Raw genomic sequence first — 16,463 nt, 5'->3', positions numbered from 1 at the left:
CAACAATGTGAGTCAGCGACTGCCTACCAAGAACATTCTTCTACTGTTGGAGGGACGTTCAGAAATTCAGAAATTCAGGTTTCGGACTCAGATTACCTTCCACCAAATGGCTTACTGCACCAAATCCACAGTCATCAAGGCAAAAGAACCAAAGTGAAACCGATTATTCATTGTCTTGTGGACACCAGTACTTCTTGCCTTGAAAGTACCACTAGCTCAATGTTACCTCCATCCCACCTATTTTCTTCTCAAAAGGAGACCAAAGAAGTTTTTGTAGACAGAATGAAAGTCGGAACGGTTCTTCAGAGAGACAACAGCAGAAGCCTAAAAGCTGCCCCCTATCCAGGGGTGCTTCATAAATTGTCGCGAAAATTCAAACGGTCAAACATGCGTCGCTATACGCTTGCAAATAAAGGCCATAAATTAGTCAAACGATTATGCCTATCATCACCCTTACGGGACCGAGAGCGCAGAGTCAAACGATGCAGAATTAAGTTCACAACCAAGCCAAAGATACAATCCTGGAAACGCAGCGCACGTATTTTGCTAAACGACAGAATCAATGAGAACGGGCTGGACGAATACAGCACGCTGTTTATGACCACAGGCTTTCCGGTCAGTGACACATTCGGTGTATCAGTACAACGCGTTTTCCTCTTCCCCCCGCGAAAAACCTATAAAGAGATCGCGCGGCATTCTATAACCCACATGTGTTTGCTTGAAAATGTGGTTGAAAGTAAATATTCTTGTGACAGATCGATAAACACCATCACCACTGCGCACACCTCGCCTACTGATGATGTTTCTAGCCCAAGTACAATAAATTCTCACGAGCGTGGCATTATTCAATCAGAAGACGGAGACGCAACCGTTTCTTTCGGTAATGGTGAGCTAGACATAACCACATGTTCTACACACTTCAACGATAGTCTGGACGGATCCGATAACAGCTCTGATTCGTCACTATGGCGCAATCTGGACGATTCCGGTTTTCCTTCTTTTATCGACCAAAGAGGATTTGACATCAGAAGGTAAGCAAACTTTTCATTCAATTCTTTTCCCGCCAAGTACTTGTATTTGACTGATCAAGTCAGATAACTTCCCAAGAACGATCAGGTCACACGTGTAAGTTGTTTTATACCAGCTCTCAGGAAATTTTCTGATAATAACGTGATGCCTGTTGAATAGTTAGAAGGTCTTTCTCGATAGTTATCATTTCCAGCGTAGGACCTGATGCTTACCGAAATGTGGGTCTCAGTTCGAACGGATACTGTGGGCAAGTATGCAGTCAGGGCTGAAAGAAATGGAGTATTTTGTCTACCGGATTTTACAACCAACTACCAGTTTATCATAGCAATATGGGCAAAGATCCTCATGTTTCTGATTTTTCGCATCAGAATACATGTTTGGCTTGAGGCTTGTCGGGTTCAAACTTGGTCTTTCGTTTTATTGCACGGCACAGTTTGGTTTGTTTCAGATGGGTAGGTCTGTTCCTAGAACACTGTTGGAATTCGCTGTCCGGATTTTAAGCACTGAATAAAAAACGAGTACTTATCATATTAGAGTACTAAAGCCACTAAGAGCAAACTAGCGAAGAGTCACTTACAATCCATGACACCACTCTCATTTTGATTTCAACTGAACAGCAACCGAATCTGTCCTTCTGATGTTCAGTTGGATGAATGCATTTTGTAAATTTTGTACAGTTTGGGTTCAGGTAGAACATACGGTGGACGGAAACTTGGAGACCTTGGAACTTGGAGACTTGAACCTCAAAAACGTTGAAATCGGTCCTGTAAAAAGAGTTTTCAGCAACGTTATACTCCACCAAAAATGTATCCTCATAACCTGGTTTATCTGAAAGGAGTAGTTGATTGCACTTTTCACAACGAAGTTAATGCCTGAAAGACGCAGTTTGACTGAGACATTACAGATCTAGGACGAACGCTTTTGAAATTCCTTGAATGAAGTCACAGCATAGGTAGTACCATCAGGACACAACAGTTTTCCTTTTGAAAAATTCAACAAGCACTGTATTTGAGCAGGAATTTTCCCCTATTACTATCTTGACGTAGAGATATATAATGATTTCGTTTCTCGGGAGAGACCTCCGGAAGCGTACATTGGAAGCAGTGGATACCTTTATACCAACTGGGTTTGCTGATGGTTCCTTGGTGGTGTAATTAGGTTGCATCTGAGCGAACATTTACGGCCAGCGATGCTCTGATATCACATACTCCCAAGATCGTGGGCAAGGAATAGTTTAAGGTCAACTTCTGTTGTAGATGGAGTTTACTTTTTCACTTTTCGTAGTTTTAACACAACTAATATTCAAATAAGCATCCCCAAGTGATCATCCATATCAAGACACTCGGTGGTTCTTCATTATCATAAATCGTTTGATTACTCGTGGGGGATGACCCAAAAAATAAGTCGAGATTTGTGTTCACAGACAGTTGGAGATCAAATTCAGTGAATTATTTAACTGTTCTAGAGTCTCTCTATTGATACATACGGATTTCTTCCCTAGTATCACGGGTAAGTACAAAATATACACTGACTTTCCGTGATACAACCCTTCTTCAACTCTATCAAACTATCTCTTTCTATCTACTTATCCTTCAACCTACATCTAAACCATGAAACCAACATCTTTTCGCTTGGCCTTGATATCATCCTGGAACATAAAGGTTCGACAATATCCCCATCGGTGGACAGGTCTTGTTCGTACTAATGGCAATAATAAAGTATTGAAATACAACTGTAACGATACAGTAACAAGAATACAGTAGTGGCAAAACAATGATTTAACAATGACACTACTTCTAATCAAGTGGACCTATAGACGTACAGTGATGTTATCAGCATCGGCGCACTACCAGTATGCATTTTTCTCTCTTCAATAAAAAGTTTAAAGGCAGCTAAAAAGATGTGTTGTGACACGAGGACTTGTAGGTGGGTGGGCTACAGCCCAAACAATCAGTTTGTTCTCATCATGGACAGTGCTTTCTCAGATTGTGATCGGTTCTCTCCTAAGCGGAGATTTGCTAAAAAAAAATTGGTCCATCATGAGTAACCAATGCTGACATCCTTCACATTGCCTTTTTCAGTTTTCACACGGATATGGTCAACGGTGAGTTGAATGCACCTCCGTGTTTATGTTGACACTGGTTATTGGTTCAGCTTGATCGTGATGCATTGCAAAGATATATGTTGTGTTTTCACCCATCTACCTCGCATGGTGTGGCAATTCGGTGTATGTACATTTGTTTAATCCTCTACGTCGCCTGCAAGCCCATTTATCGGTTATTTTCTGCCATGTTTACAGAAAACCCGGAAACGTAGAATAAGAGATGTAGTGTGTTCAAATTACCGCAGTACTAACCCTGTTATATAACACAGTTTAAATTATTGGCTTTACTAATGTCGGTAACATTCATGAACCGATTCAGCTGCCCTCTATCGACGAATCACCTTTAAAACTATGCTACTTCAGCCTATTTCAGTAAACTGTATAAACAGTCCAAAATAAATGGCGTGCCGAACAGCGAAGACAGATGCAGATTGAACGTATAGTGGGTATCGCAAGTACATTTCAACCGGGAATAATCATAACTGAACAGAGAGTCTGCAAAACAGGAGAAAAGGCAATCTATCAGGTGAACTTGAAATGTTATCAGATTTATCCGCTTTGCGAACAACCACTATTCAGAAAAGGATAATTAAAGGTCAGTTCCCTGAATGCCATTTTGGGCTTTTGATCACCAGGCAAAATAACAGTGGCTTGGGTGATTCACATGGACTTTTGTATTCCATATTTTAATTTCAAAACAGCATGCTTTACGAGATGCATCATCCAAAAAGGTCTTAAATGTTCATAAGCAATCAGATTATGAGAGGGAGTGCATGTAATTGAGTTACGTGTGTTATGCTTCATGCAAACTTCCAGAAAACGATAATCTGAAGGTCATAAACTGAATTGCTGTATTCTAATTAGGTCGCATCTGGGTATTCCGTAAAGCCTCTTAATAAAAAAACCATTCTGAGTTTAAAAAAGTGCGATGAAAATTCCAGTGTATTCAGTATTATTTTAGCGTTCGGACGGGTATAATTAGAATGATAGTCGTGTTTGTCTGTAGGTAGGCAAGTTCATCTCTTGTCTTTGGTACAGAAAAACATGATAAAAGAAAATCGTGAGCTCCCATTGAGCTTTTTTCATAAAATATAAGACATTCTCTGTCACTACAAGGTTTTTGATTGTGCACATCTGCACCGGAGCATTACAGATGAAAGGTTTGGTTCAATTAAAGCACTGCTGTGATCAATTCTATATGAACCTGCTAAAACCAGCTGTCCACAGGTATAGATGCACTGAAACAAAAAAACTGCTGTGAACAAAAACGTTGACGAATAGGAATGAGAAATCGTTGCTAAGTTCATATTTAGTTACAGAATATCATGAGGGTCGACAAACGTGTTTTCGGCAGTTTGGTGGCGACAAGACATCCTTAAGCACTGCATTTGGTCAGGATTTGATTGACATAAATTGCAACATATTGCCCATGGAACCTTTTCTGGTCCTTTAATAAAACCACACTCACTAACCCTGTTCGATACAGACCAGCATTATCTCCCATGACGGCAACGATAGCCATCAAAAGCACTTTGTCCACACACTTCAGCTTTCATGGTCGAACATATGTGGAAGTTCATACACACACACAACCCCACGCACACGGGCGACTTTTTACTTGTTCGCATCCCAGGACGATCTTTCTGGTGACCTTCGTCCAATTGTCTAATCCCGGCGCTGATCAAAGCGGCATAGTAATTGAATTGTATTTTGGTTAATATCTACCTGCACATTTCCACTTTCTGACCTCTACACGTGAGTGACCTGACGAAGAATTATCAATGCCACACTTCCATCAACCCTTTATGTTCTAACCGATAACTATTAAGGTGTACTGACTTTGTGGCAACCATAAGCCCTCCCAACTTAAACCTGATGAATATATAGTACCCGTGGATCCAGTTCCAGAAATAACTGAGAACTGACTCGAAAAACCCTCCAGTTTATTAGAAAATTCAGGAGGTACTCATACCAATTAAATTGGTCATTCATGTGTCTACATCTTATCAAATGCGCCAATGTAAAACCCACCGGAAAGTATAGAGGAAAGCATCGTTGTGTGATATCAGAGTGCGACAACACTTGGCTCTTTGCCTCACTACTTCCTAATGAACGATAACATGAGCTCAAGCATACTCAGTGAATAGCCTCAAAATGTACGTTCGGATGCCCCGTGTCGCATTCTTAACACCGGAGCGTTCTCTAACCAATGGAAGACGCGAAAAGAGCTCTTTTGAAACTCTCAACCTAGTCATGGTCAGTCCTTCCCCATATAGTTGAGCCACATATTCAGTCGACTTTCTCCACAATGCTTGTTCTCAGAAATGCGCAAATGATGAGAATGTGTGTGGATATCAGACAATCAACATAAAATCTGGCCAGATTGATTCTCACCATTATTTGACCGAAATGATTATTTCAGTGTGCTTGCCTGACCTGACCATCCCAACTACGATCAATAAGTTCAAGTCACTTTACCCAGTCTAGAGGAGATTTATTAGCAATGATCCGAATTGCTCCTTAAAACCGACGACCCTGACCAAGCATCTGATGGTTGACTGGCCATGGACTAGAGTTTCATTAGCGATAACTTTGAAACAGAGACGAATGGTTGCCGAAAAGTAATCAGCTAGTGTGAATTGCCCTCAGTGAGACTCCGCAGGTGGACTTAGCAGGATTCGCGTAGGCCGTACTCACTCGGCAGATTCTTTGTGTTAGGAGTAGCAGTGTGTATCAAATGCTTGTAAACCAAGTGGTTTAGTCCTGCCACACCCATCAACACAGAATGCGCCGTGAATTACGTTAACAGAACCGTCCATTTCTATCTTGTACAACTGACAAACCATAATATCCAAACACACTTTGAATATTTGTAATATTTTATCCAATGTGTGCCTGTTGAGAGCAAACCTCTTTGCTAGCGTTAAAACGAAAAGCTACTCAACACTCATGAAAGTGTGACGCTTTCAAAGAACGAGTTCTTCCATCTCAGAAGCGTTCAGAATTTTGTAACGCCTTAGACTGAGCATTTCTCCATTAGTTAGTCCTGAAACTGGACTTTTCATAAAGTTGGAAAACCAACTTATAATATCACGTAATAGGACTTGAGGAAATGCGTCCTGCGGGTGTATCAGATATCTAACAGATATCAGACCAAATGGAAAAATCTCTGGTGATTGGCGCAAGCAAGCGAGAACTACGTTCTTTTCAGAACTAGAACATAGGGCTGTGAGTATTGGTATCCAGAACTCCTCTCCTGAGCAGCAATCTTCCGGAAAACCGTGTTTTCTTATTGGTTTGGTCGACGGTATTACTTTGAACTCCACAACACGAGGTGCACTCAGTGCATTTCACCCGCTTCTTTATTGTCGATGACCTTTCGCACGATTATTTGCGAAAATTAGGCTGGGTTAATTCAACCAAAGTAAAGTTGCGCGTTTTTAGAGGGTGGTGATTTCAGAGGTCTCGTGATTATTGTGCAACACATTTTTGGCTGTCACCTTTTAACGTGAATCGACTGCATGCAGTTACTACATAGAATACAATTAAAAGGTAAAGCTCCAGTGATAGGTTTTGTTTATGTTACTTCCTGGTTTACTAGCGAACAGCGTAATGTTTGGTTTTTCACTTTTCCGGGGGTAGGGTTCTCCATCCAATCGTAGTTTGTGGATCAATACAAGTGGAGGTATGTATGTATTTATTCAAAAAGAGTGCGTTGATACATTTGACACTGTAATAAACTGTTAAAAGTAGCTATGTAACGGGGAATCAGAACTTGGCTTTGGAGGAACTCGGGTTGCCTGAGGTATGCAGACATACGGGAATTCAGTGTAGTCACTGTGAGTCTGTCCTGTCTGTGATCTCGGAAGTAGAGGAGAGGACTGGAATCAACATGAAGAAACGGCGTCACTAATCAAATATCACGGAATAGCCAAACTCGAGGAGCGCTTACACCGTTTAAGGTTGGAATTTCGGTGAAAAAATTACTCACTTTGGCTAGCTCCAATCACTACCAGGCTTTATCTTCCTCAGAGCCACTGAGCTGTTTCACCATCTACACGCAAATGTAATTTTCAACACTATCTTATGCACACCACATACTGTGTGTTCAGTAAACGAAAAAAGTCAAATTATTAACTGTCAATCATAACTAGTTATGACAGACGCACTATTTAATTCTGCGGCTTATTTTCTAACCTTTCTGAATAGGTGTGGATAAGGTAAATATGGTTCACACGCGTACATCACAAATAACTCATAACCGACGTAAGGGACACCGACTATTTCTGTTTTAGCGGTTTTACAGAAGCGGAGGTACTCAAACTGGATGGCTGCATTCTTTAGCGATGATAAGTGTGTCATTCAAGTCCCCATCCAGACTGTGTCTGTCAAAAGACACTTCAAATTCATCCGTGATTCCATTAGAGATTGGATAGGCTTTATGAGTACAGCGAGAGGAAAACCGATACTGTGGTTAGTTCACGTGTTAAGTGGTTTTTCGTTCGCTCAACCCAAAGTGATTGAGTAGCATGACCGGTATGCATTGCAGAATTTTGTGGACAGATTTGGTGAGTAATAGAATCAACTAACTTCAGACAGTTGCCGCTATTCCCTCTGCATCCTTTATTCAAAACAACGTCCACAAATCCGTATAAGCAGGGGCTGAAAAATAAGCGTAAACAGATAAAGGAAAAAGGACGTGTGAAATATAATTAGGGTTTACTGGATCAATTGTTTTTGTAATTTCTCAAGCTCTGCTAATTTGAATGAATACGGTTATTTATCCCACAAATCGTAATGTAACAACTGAGAAGAACTGCAATCAGACTAGCTTGTGCGGTTAAGGAGTAGGTCGAATTCACGTTATTGCTAGTAATATTCTAACACCAATCACCAATACTGTCTACAACTGCTGGTCGATCAAACTAGAGACCTGTGGTGCACCGTTTACGGGATAACCATGTGCACAAACGATCACTGTTCTCAGTGTTCACCTACAGATCACTTGATGTAATCCCCGAGTGCACGAAGATTCGAGGCGCAAAGGCGATCTTACAGATCATGAACCTGAAAGAACCAAAACGCCGTGCCGATGGGTTCGGCTGGAGCGAGCAGCATTGCAAAGTACGCAATAGTAAAGGCTGCGTAGGATTCATAAGGCTGTGTAAATATGGAAACAGGCCGTTTCTCTGGGTAGGCTGCAGTATGACATCGGCTCATAAAGAGCGATGTTCACTCCAAAAATGTGTTCAATATTGCTTGAATTTTATGCCGCACATGTTTAGCGACCCTGTAGTGATATAAGATTTCACATCATATCAGCCAAAGAGTTTATAATTTTGGAAAGCATATAGAGATCAGGTTTTTGACAAAGTCAGCCAATCGGAAACGGTCAATATATCCATTTCAAAATGAGCAATAAATTAGGGAAAAGTGGAAGTCAGATATAATGACAAAATGTTTGGTGCCAAAAACAGTCTGTTTTCACCTACTCCGTATGCTGAATGCGTACGCCTGGGAACAAAATGCTACAAACGAACTGAAGTGAACGAATATGTACTCATGTGATTCGTGATTGTAAGTTAGGGGATATATTGTCAGAACACCCAAACCCAGGCACCGAGCAAGTAAAGCCCTCAAATGTAGACCCTTCTGTAACCATAATTACGCAGATAGCTTGAAGTGTTTTCGGAAACGGTGCCACAAGAGACTGACAGCTAAACAATATTTGTGGTGCGCCCTGGCATTTGATGAATCTACCAATGTGACGAGTACCTTGTGACTTTTGATATTTATCCGTGAATACATTATGAGCCGGATATGTGAGGAGTGTCATCATCGGAAAATTTGTCTGAACAGTCAAGAAAACATTCCAGTCTACATGCTCTATTAGAATCGGCCTCGATATGTTGTAGCTGGTCCTGGGAAAGTTGTTCACCGAGAAACAGTATGACCGCAGACGAACCACAATCCAAGGAATAGAGTTTTTATAGATAGTTCGTTTTAGAAAACGGTCGTTTGCATTATAAACTCTGTCTGATTTCATGCAACGCGTCATCACGTTTTACAAATAGTCTTCGGAATAATGTTCTGGTTATTGATTTTCTGACCTGAGTGTTTCATCACCAGAAGAAGGGACGCCAACAGCATGCTGCAGAAGTTTGTGCGTGTGTTCTGATCTTTACAACTTATCTTGTCACACCTACGCCGGTTAGATCAACTTTTCCGAACTCCCATCACGTTTGAAAGCAGTGGACTGAAATCGATGTGTCTGTTCTTCCGGGGGGATTAGTTGTGCTTCAGAGTATCCGCGCCATATTCAAAACGGCTGAGGTCTAGTGGATTGTGCGCTGTGGGACATCTGTCCGGGTTAGTTATCGGTGGAAAACTAAAGTTGTTGATAGCCCCATCGTCTACCCACACACCTGTGAATGTCAGTCTATTAAAGGAGGACCTGAAACCGGTAGGTACCAGCCAAGCCCTGTTTCTACTGTACCTTGAGATTCTGTTCAATGGTGCTGTAGTGTGCAGGTTAGTACGTTGTGGATAAATCAGTTTTATTATGCAAGGATAGTAAGAAAAATCCTGTCCCAGCGGTAACTTGTATGAACGATCGGAAAGGACCACCCTAGATAAGTGAGCCCACACGTGGCTTCTTCGCATGAAAAAAATGGACCTTGCATAATCCTGACTGTCACATTTAGAAGTATTATACAAATAACTGAATAACATGCTGTGATTTTGTTCGAATGGTGTTTCAGTGCCTTTAAGTAAGTTTTGCAACGGCAATGCAGCTAATCGGGCAGTAGAACAGTAGGAACATCTATTTAGAGTGCAGTCCGTGCCTTTTGGACATTTTACCTCATGGTCGCGCTAAACGAACGCATCTGCTATCCAACTGCTCTTGAATGTGACTGGCTGGCTTTGTGGAAATATGTTTCTTTCCAGGTATAATAATCTTATCACGTCCTAGCCAAGCGTTTGTAGGACCTTATTTCAAAAGGTCAGTTCCATTAGCCGTTGACTTTAAACCCAACAGGAGCATCTTTTTAATGATTCAGTGGAAGATACATTCTAGTAAGTATTGTAGATATGAATAATACGGTTTGCAAATGTCATACAAAATACCTCCGCTTTGCTCATTATTAAAAAAGTGTTGAGATGACATGAGTTATTGAGTTTACGCAAATCATAAGATCACGTGTCAACTAATGACAGAGCACCTGTGGAATTTCCGGACACAAGACTATTTAGATCAGTTTTATTGACCTCAATATACAGGAGGGATTTTCAGGCTGTAAGTGTCTATCTAACTCATAGTTAACGTTCCGTTCTACAATACAGAATGGATTTAGAGAATATTCTTGCTGAGGTGCACGGAATTCGTGCAGTTTCTGGTCAGAAAATAATACTTTTATTGCTCTTTAGAAATAACACTGGAAAAGACTTAACGTTGAAGTGGTATATTCGATCCTGGGCGCGGTGAATTGCCGACCAATCAATGACTCGTATCCCCACCATCAGAACGGTGCGGCTGCCTCTCGTCTCGTCGCGATTGGTTGGCGAAAGGACCAATTAGGAATATTAGGACCGATGGACCTGTGGACTGGTCCACATGGCTTTCGATGCTTGCCATTTCGCATTTCGCTCATACTGATTCGAATAAATGTGAAGCCAAATGAATTTGGTTGAATCAGTTCTCTGTTGGAGAGATATTCACCCAGTAAATTCGGAAATATAGAAAAAGTCGTCGACTAAATGGGCGGATGTTGTTCTTGTTGTTGTCCATGTAAGTAAATAATTTGATTTTTGGTGCGCTTTTTTATCGACGTCTATGAAACAGAGTTTAGAAATCGTAACGGAATAGCCAATGATCTCACGCTTTTGGAAACCACGCTTCGAATAAACACGAAACCTAAGCTCACCTCCATGCAACTTTTGCTTTTTTCTCCCTTTTAAAACGTTCTCTGTGACTTACGGAATGTAGGTTTTCGTTTTCTCCAGTATAAGTTGGTGTGCGGAGTGTGTTACCCTAAAGCTAATAGTTACTTCCTTGGTGAGTAAAATCAACCCCTTTAACGATCTGTAGGTACACCGTCTGCCAGTGCATGAGAATTCCACCGATTCTATTGATTGTTTCCAATTGAATTCTGACTAGTCAAGAGCCCACTACCGGATTTGCCCGGCTTGTCTCAATTAAGGTATGACTTTGTTGCCCATAGAAGGTAAACACTTTGGTGTCTTAAATTTCTGTCCAACTTAACTATGTAGCAGCCGTTTTCTATCACATCTAAGTAGAAAAGCACCAGTTTTTGGCTACGATGAACGATCATTTCAAATGATCGTTCATGCTGGGTATGTGAAAAAAATGAGTACCAGGTGCAATAAAGTCGCAAATACGTGTTTAAGCAAGGTGAAAATCAGCAAGAGTGGGATAAATACGCCAGTAAGAGGAACCCTTACGCTGGTGGGTCGTTGATGACTGGTGCAGATTTCGATATCTCCTAACACGTGGCGAGAACTAATCGGTTTTAAGAACAAAATATAGTAACATTGTGAGTAGTTTCCTGTATCAAATAGGGTCTTTTCAGCTCTGTTCGTAACCACTTCAGAGGATCATCGATCTATCTTTCAAAGGTTTGCGTCGATAATTTTGTCTTGTTTCCCACGCCAATTTCTCACCCAATTTTTCCACATTGGCGAGTGTACTACTTCAAATGGTTTGTCAGTTTAGTGACTCCCTTATCCCATTCGAAGTACTGTGGTTTCCTTGTTCTCAGTAGTGAAACACTACTGTGTTTTGCTTTAGGTTATCGACTCCGGTCGTCAAAATTTTAGTCCGTTACGTTGTATACTATACTTTGAGGATATACTCCTTGGTATTCAGGAGAGATTTCAGGAACCTTGTAATTGTCACAATGAGTTCGATTTCACGGTCGATAAATCAGTCTCCACTAATTCCAATGCATATCGGGAGGGTCATAAAACTGGAGGGAAACTCTAGCTGTACCAGTGCGAAATACTTTGCTTGAATGTGCGATCTACATCAATGAAAGCGCATGCACTTTTCAGACGAAGACCTTAGCCACTAAAGAAATACTGATGGACAAAAATACTCAAAGAGATGTTAACCGTAAGCACAGGGGACTTAAGAAGGATGTAAGATTGAAGGTAAATTCCTCCACCTGATCATTTCTCTCCGATAATCGAAGATGAATGCAGATAATGAAGATTGTGAATGATGCTGGAGATGAAGTCGAACATCAGTGTGACTATGGTGCTTCTTCCGCGGAGCGCGGAGATGTACCACTATCGCACGCTTGAAACTACACAAGCCTTGGGTCGCATGTTGGTAGCACTGTTCTGTTTCTGATTGTTAAACACGACAGCGATTCCAGTGAGCAAACAACCAAGAATTCCTAAGTGTCCTCAACATATGGCGCTGCTTGCTTGGTTGGAATTTTTGTGGCAGACGACAAATTCTGATTGCCCCGTGATTTTTACACAACTTCCGTGTTGTCTGGTGCACCGGTTGGCTAGGGGATGTTTCCATATTTATCAGAACTTTCTTATGCCGACAGCGTTACAGGTTATCGCTTTTTCAAAGCTATTTGATGCAATACTGATTGGATGGCGTCCCAAAACGGTTTGAGTTAAAAAGGCCTTGGGTATATCAGGGCGAAAGTATGATTGCTGTTTTGGAGAGTGCACGTTCTAGCTATTACCGCAAATTTAACCAGCACAATAACTAATGGACACAAAGTGGCATCCAGACCATCGATTTCTAATGTAAATCGGCTCTGTAGCCGAACAGTCGAAACTGCTCTACAACGTAGGGCTGGCTAGACAGACCAATATGTTCTCCTAAACAGCTCTTCTGGGATCGGTTACCCTTTCGCAGAACGGACAATTTTTGGACCGATTAAGTGAACTCTCTGCTTGAGGAAAGACCACACTAAACAAGAATACTTATCACAGGATCCTTACTGGCTTAAGCTGAAGTGGGTCACCATTGTTAGGCACTGGAAACCCAAATTACCTATGATATTGCATTGCCTCATCACACTGAAAGCGACATTTTTCGGTTTTTATTAACAAAGGGTGAACGTGCAGCGTTTGAACAATGAACAGCCAGTTTTACGAAATATAACCTGTATACGTTCGCAAGAGAAAGATCTCAATGTTTCTGGGCCTTGGCAACCTCGATATCACTCAAACCTGAAGACACAAACTAAAGGCTTCGAAGATATAAATAAGCGAATGCGAAACAGTTTAAACTTTTGATTCTTTTCTTACTAAAACACCACCCCTCAATATGTACATTCGTTGTCTTGTTCATTTATTCGACCAAGTTAACGAAAGCAGTGTTGATCTACTGTGGCAGGAAGAGAACTTCACTGCCATCTGAGTTTAGCTTAGACTGATACCAGAGGGCTAGTTTTGACAGATTAATTTTCCCCGTGATTTTTGTTTGGTGGGATAATGGGCTAAGTAATCTAGCTTCTACACATGAAGGACACCGTTGAAGGACACTGAAAGTGAACTTCATCTGAGGATGTTTTTGAACAGAAAACAAAGATATCGCAGTATATTTTCATAGAAGAAATTACTCACAAGGTTGTTGAAAACTCTTCGACAGCCCACGACTGGTTTTGCCCTTCTTGAGGCTCATCAGATAGGCACAGTCCCCGAGTTTCTGTCATCCTTATGTTCTACTTGAACCCAAGAGAAATACGCTCATTTGCAAATCAATTCGGTCTCCATGAGAGACTCAACTGAATCTCTCCTTTATGATATTCTACAACTGAATGCGCTTCACACTGGCCGCCTCATGTTTCAGTTGGTACGATATTCGAGATATCGCAGTATATTTTCTTTCACATTCGGTTGAAGAATATCATAAACGGGAGATTCAGCTGTCTCTCGTGAAAGCCAAATTGATTTGCAAATGAGTGTATTCCTAGAAAACAAAGATCCTTTTGCGACCTGAGCATCTGTCTTGTTTATTTTTGCTTATCTTAAGCTTNGTTTAAACTGTGTTTTGCTGCAGCAGTGGCGTTCCTGCTGACTAACAGCGTGATCTAACGTACTCATGAATTAACCTGTGAGTGAACGTGTTTTAGAAAGAAACCATTAGTAGACAGTACGGACTTCTTACTTATATCAATGGTATATCCTTCATTCAAGACGAACATTCTAAACCCTGCAGTCTAGCCATACTCGGCAGAACTCGGCCATACAAACGAGTGCTGCAGACCATTCATTGCTGTTTCACTCCTCATACCGTGATTTTATTGAGTTCCGAGTTCCTTCACACACTCCTCAGCGAGCTTCTGCGCGCTTTACAGCGCAACAGAAACCTCTATTCGCAGATGTCACGTGATGCAGCCTCAGTTAATGGCTCTATGCATGCAAGCAAAAACAGACGGAGGTTCCCACAACAAAACGGTAAAACGTGCGCAGCGGTACATTAAATCTCCTTCATTTACACGCCAGTCGTTCCAGCCTTGACATAAGATTCAGTGGGAGCAATGTAAACTGCATCTAATGAGCGAAACGAAACCAGTCGAATTCCACACTACCTTAACTAACGAAACACAGCCCGTAGAATTTCTTGGGACTGGTTGGTGACCACAAATACGTTTCATGGAATGCAGCGGCCTCACCCAGTTCATGGGAGACACCCAATTTCCCATACCGTTTCCCTTTACGAATTCAACCAGAATCCGTATCAAGTGAAATGCGATCACCCGATAATTCATTGTTTCGCGATCACTTTGTCCTCACCCCATCACTACACACCGCACGCACTATCAACATTTCTATACCATATTACTTGTTCAACTAAATTCGATACAGTTACGTGACAAGCGTGAAGTTTTCAGCGACACATTCCTAACATAACTGGGTTTGAGCGTTCGGATTTTTCATAGGTGAAATATAAGCTCCCGGCTTGTTATGACTAGCCCCGGGCCACAACGTAAACGCTATCCCGGTGACTGTACCAAAAGTACAAAGTCATTCCATGTTCCATAATCTCGTTCATTCATAGGGAGGTGCAGTAAAACGAAATTGGATATGGATGACAGGATGATGCATTGTGCCATTTTCCCTTCATGTGAGCTCGAGGGTTAGAGAAGTACAGTTGGAAAGGTTTATACAGCCATCGGTAGAGATTAAACATGTTGGGACTTGTCTTTTATAACTCCGTTTCCCTGTTTCACTTTCACTCTCGGGCGATTTCTGTAAACATGTGACTGTGAGTCCAATTAAGTGAAAGAAATCCAAGAAATTGGAAAAACAAACTTTTTTAAGTTGGTAGCTGTTATAAACAGAAACTTCAACAGGCCTGCTTGTGTGTAGGGAAATTTTTTAGCGAAAAAGTTACCAGTACAGCATTGACGTTATTCCTATTTAAACAAACTTGGAAACATTACCTGGTTGGAAACTAACCAATGAATTACACTGACAAAGACAAACACAGGCTGTGCTAATTTTCACCAATTAACCACTCTATTTGCTTCAGTTCATTTCCTACTCTGTGACGAATCAATCAGATAAAATTCCAAGGAAGGCTGCTCTGATCTTTAGTTAACCGAATTCCCTCCACCCCCGCAAGGACGAAGATTTGTCATCCCCAATATCTTAGCGTTTCAAGCGTGCACTTCGGATGGTTCCGGCACATGTTCTATTTGTTCGCACAGCATATGTTCATTATCGATTCATCACGTGGATCGATTATCACCTTGTGCTTTAACCTGTACGGTAAGGGGTTCTTCCCGTACCATTTTTGTGAGGTCTGAATTCACTACCGGTTGTCCATCAGTGTGAAACAGTATTCAACAAGTCCAAAATTTACTCCTGTAATATTAGGTGGAATATTTACACAAGCAATAGGCTAAAGTTGAAACATGTGCCAAGATAAAACTGGGTTTTCATGGGAGTATTTGAGACCAGGTAAATATGTGACATTTGTTTTCCGTCGTTACACTTACTAATAAACATGTAAAATGGGAGGAAAAACAAAGTAACCAGCAAGCGTACACATAGATGAGAGATATGCAGAAACATCCGATGCTGGGTATATGATGTAACTGGAGATGAATAGTCACTGGAGTGGTAGCAGTTCGGAATGGTCCAACAGTAAGCTCCGTGGAAGACAACCTATCAGCTGGGACATGAAAAAGAAGCAGGGTCAGGGAAAAAACGATGCCTCTCACCTTATCAAGTCAAAGCCAAGCTTAGAACGTCCTATACCCAAGCAAGGTTTGAAACGATGAACAGACATAGGTTTTGCCCAGCCAAATAGTGACGCGTTCTTGGTGCAAAT

At 41.3% G+C, this 16,463-nt stretch overlaps 1 protein-coding gene across 1 annotated transcript in view; it reads left to right on the top strand.

Annotated features, from left to right (window-relative positions):
- Positions 1-16,463, top strand: part of T265_14608 (hypothetical protein) — a gene marked incomplete at both ends in the record, with an annotated part of 35,597 nt that continues 19,134 nt past the window's right edge. The window contains 4 exons of the mRNA XM_009174392.1: positions 1-1,031; positions 3,111-3,133; positions 7,429-7,486; positions 8,134-8,267. Coding sequence (XP_009172656.1) covers positions 1-1,031; positions 3,111-3,133; positions 7,429-7,486; positions 8,134-8,267 — 1,246 coding nt within the window. The remainder of the gene's footprint in view (positions 1,032-3,110; positions 3,134-7,428; positions 7,487-8,133; positions 8,268-16,463) is intronic.

The sequence above is a fragment of the Opisthorchis viverrini genome, assembly GCF_000715545.1.
Source record: "Opisthorchis viverrini unplaced genomic scaffold opera_v5_226, whole genome shotgun sequence".
NCBI lineage: Eukaryota > Metazoa > Platyhelminthes > Trematoda > Opisthorchiida > Opisthorchiidae > Opisthorchis > Opisthorchis viverrini.
This window is presented reverse-complemented; position numbering and strand designations above follow the sequence as displayed.